This window comes from Frankliniella occidentalis, unplaced genomic scaffold, assembly GCF_000697945.3.
Source record: "Frankliniella occidentalis isolate FOCC.00 unplaced genomic scaffold, Focc_3.1 Scaffold127, whole genome shotgun sequence".
NCBI classification, from domain to species: domain Eukaryota; kingdom Metazoa; phylum Arthropoda; class Insecta; order Thysanoptera; family Thripidae; genus Frankliniella; species Frankliniella occidentalis.
Genome location: NW_026267254.1, coordinates 592,339 through 595,329, shown reverse-complemented (window position 1 = coordinate 595,329; position 2,991 = coordinate 592,339). Strand labels below are relative to the sequence as shown.

Sequence of the window (2,991 nt, the reverse complement as noted above, 5' to 3'; positions counted from 1 at the left end):
GCGCATAATGGTGCTTCCTTGTCCAGTAGCCCTGGGGCTTCATCTCGCGAGGGGGTGTGACGATAGCCACCTCTGTCCCATCCACAAATCCTATGACCCCTGGGATGTGGAACTTCTCTAAGTGCCTGCAATTTTGAACTTATCCGTTACACATAGGAGCAAGAGTATTTTAAATGAATTCTACACGCTTCGGCAAACGGGGGTGCTGGCCCAGGGTACATCATTTTATCCTACCTTTCTCGCAGCTCGTCTCTTTTCTGGCGTGTACGGAGAAACTTCACCCACCGCACCTGAACCTCTCTGAGGTTGAGGGCGTTCGTCACCTCCTCAATGTAGTGACCCACAGTAGATCGGCCGCGGCAGCACAGGCAGTTGCTGGAGACGGTCGCCTGGTATCCGCCGTGGCCATAAAAGTGCAGAACACTAAGTACCTGAAATCCAAACAAATATTTCAATAACTTTTGCTATTCCTTAGCGCAATCACAATCGAGAAAAAGTACACTTTTTGAATCTGAAGTGAATCTTCTGACACCTTGATTGAATAAGGCACTGCCAAGGGGTCGTCGTTAGGATTAAGGAAGGGCTCCAATTGCCTTACAAGCTGGAGAGCGAGACGAGTGTTGAGGCGGTAGGAGTTTTTAAACAATTGGTCGGTGATGTTGAAGGGTTGGATCAGCATTCTAATCTCCTTTCGCAAAGTCTTCCACCAATGCAGCCTGGTGATCTGCAATGTGAGAGAGTAAAATTATTGGCTGAGCGATTAGCGAAGCCTATTACTCCAGTGATGATCAAAAAGTTTCACGTCTGTCTGTCTGTCTGTCTGTCTGTGCGCACGATAACTCCTGCTGACTGAAAATAACTGAGCTTTTGGTATGAGGTAAGTGTTTGTGCATATTGAGAGTCTGTACGCCTTGTGATACGCAGTTTTAGTTGTTAAGGGGACATCCTAGTGTAGCACGCCTAAAAATACGTGTTTTTTGCGATTTTTTCTTAAGAAGCAAACGGAAGCAACAGCGTAAAAACTAGGTTTTCTACATAAAAGTACACACCTTTCTCTGTCCATAACTGCTAAAAAGTTGACCAACGCCTCACTCATACCGGAGAAACGGTCCGCGAGAAAACACGCGTCGTGAATTTCGTGGACGAATGGCGTGCACGATAACTGCCAAACGAATGGTCCGATCAAGCTCAAATTTTATCTGCGTGCTCTCAGATAGTGTGGCTATGGCATGAACCTCCAGTTTTGGCCTCAGTCAACTAGAACTCTGTCAAAAAAAAATCGTAAAGTTGAAATTTTACCTATCTTTTTGAAACTAGAAGTTTAGTGTGATCAAAAAAATACACCCAGAAAAAGGTTTCCTTGATTTAAGGTCAAAAATTTCTTTAATTTCTGGCTTTGAATTATTTCCTTGTTTTAAAGCTATTTCTTTAAATCTATGGCGTGGCTTTAAATTGAGCGGCACCAGTAGTAGGAATATCTTTCTTTAGTCTAATGTATCCCCCGTCCTTGCTCTGATACATTCATCTCTCTCTCACCCGTATCTCCGTAGTGAGTGCGAGAGAGACCGTCTGACGAGGCGCGCTCAGACGTTCACGCCTCTCTCTTTCTCTCTCACACACGCACGCGCACGCACGCACGCACGCACGCACGCACGCACGCACGCACGCACACACACACACGTGCGCACACACACACGTGCGCACACACACACGTGCGCACACACACACACGCACGCGCGCACGCGCGCCCGCACACACACACACGCACGCGCAGCGCACGCACGCGCACGCACGCGCGCACACACACACACACTGAGAGGAAGCGAGACAGCCTCCGCTAGCTGCCGGCACCGGGCCGGGCAGCCGCCGCCCGGCCGCCTCGGCCGCCTGTGGCCTGTGTTCCCCCTCTCCGCCTGGCTGCGGCTCATTGGCTCCAGCCGCTAGCCCTCTCGCCCCTCCCCTCTCCTGCCGCGTCAGTTGTGTTTGTGCTGCGGTCAGCTACGGTACGATGAGTGCGTCGCTGGACCAAGTCGGGAAACACCTGCAGGATTGGGGCTTTCCACAACTGGTGCCTATCTTCAAAGGTGAGTACTGCGTCAGTGCTATTGTGCCGAGTGTATATCTTTCGAGGCAAGTCGATTTCAAAATAAAATTTGTGGCCGCTTCACCTTCCATCCATTTTTCATGGTCGGGGCCGACGGGGTCAGGTTATTGTTTATCTTCCACTAACTTTTGTCCTCCCCTTCCTACCATTTTAGATTATTCATGTAAACCCGCATCATCAAATAAATACTCGTGGAATGTGTCCGGGCCCGCGCAGTCGAGACGACTCGGGTAAATACGGATGAGCGTGTCAGCGGATCGGGCGCCTTTGCATACTCCGGGTTTGCTGTTCTTATTTGCGCTCGGCGTCCTTGAAATGTTCTACTTTAACCCAAAATCTCTGGCTTTCTGAATAAAGCATTTCTGCATAACCCAAGTATGCGGGAAATAACAAACCGGAAATCACAATACTGTAACGTGGTGACTTCCGTTTTCTTATTCCCCGCCTTCTTCTGCATTTCAGCTTTCCGGAAATGATTTATTCGTAGCAACCTATAGAGCCTCCTACCGGCGCACGATGTGTTTCACGCCGGTATCCTCCTTTGCTAAATTCGCAGCGGCATGGGCCTCTGCGAGCCCCCTTTTTTCTCTCCCACATAATAAGGAGATTGGGGGAGGGGGTGGGGGGGATAAGCAACCCATGTGGTTCTGTAATCGAAAAGTGTTTTTGTCATCTATGTTCTTGTGTTGCTTAGGTACTTTTTTGACCTGTATTCCACTGTATTTGTGAGTGTATATTTTGTACATGTATATTTTGTGTATATTTGTCGAGTCGACCCTGCTCAAGTAGGTTTTTGTCACCCGGCAAAGATCTCTCCCCCCCCCCCTAATATCGTTTGCGCTCACGAGGAAGTTACGCCTTTTCCCCATCGTCTTTCGCAGCGGCTA

At 49.1% G+C, this 2,991-nt stretch overlaps 1 protein-coding gene across 1 annotated transcript in view; it reads left to right on the top strand.

Annotated features, from left to right (window-relative positions):
• The first annotated feature begins 2,008 nt into the window (after positions 1 to 2,008).
• LOC127750053 (uncharacterized) overlaps positions 2,009 to 2,991 on the top strand; it is a 10,128-nt gene continuing 9,145 nt past the window's right edge. Inside the window, exon 1 of the mRNA XM_052270588.1 lies at positions 2,009 to 2,116. Within this exon, the coding sequence (XP_052126548.1) occupies positions 2,009 to 2,116 (108 nt within the window). The remainder of the gene's footprint in view (positions 2,117 to 2,991) is intronic.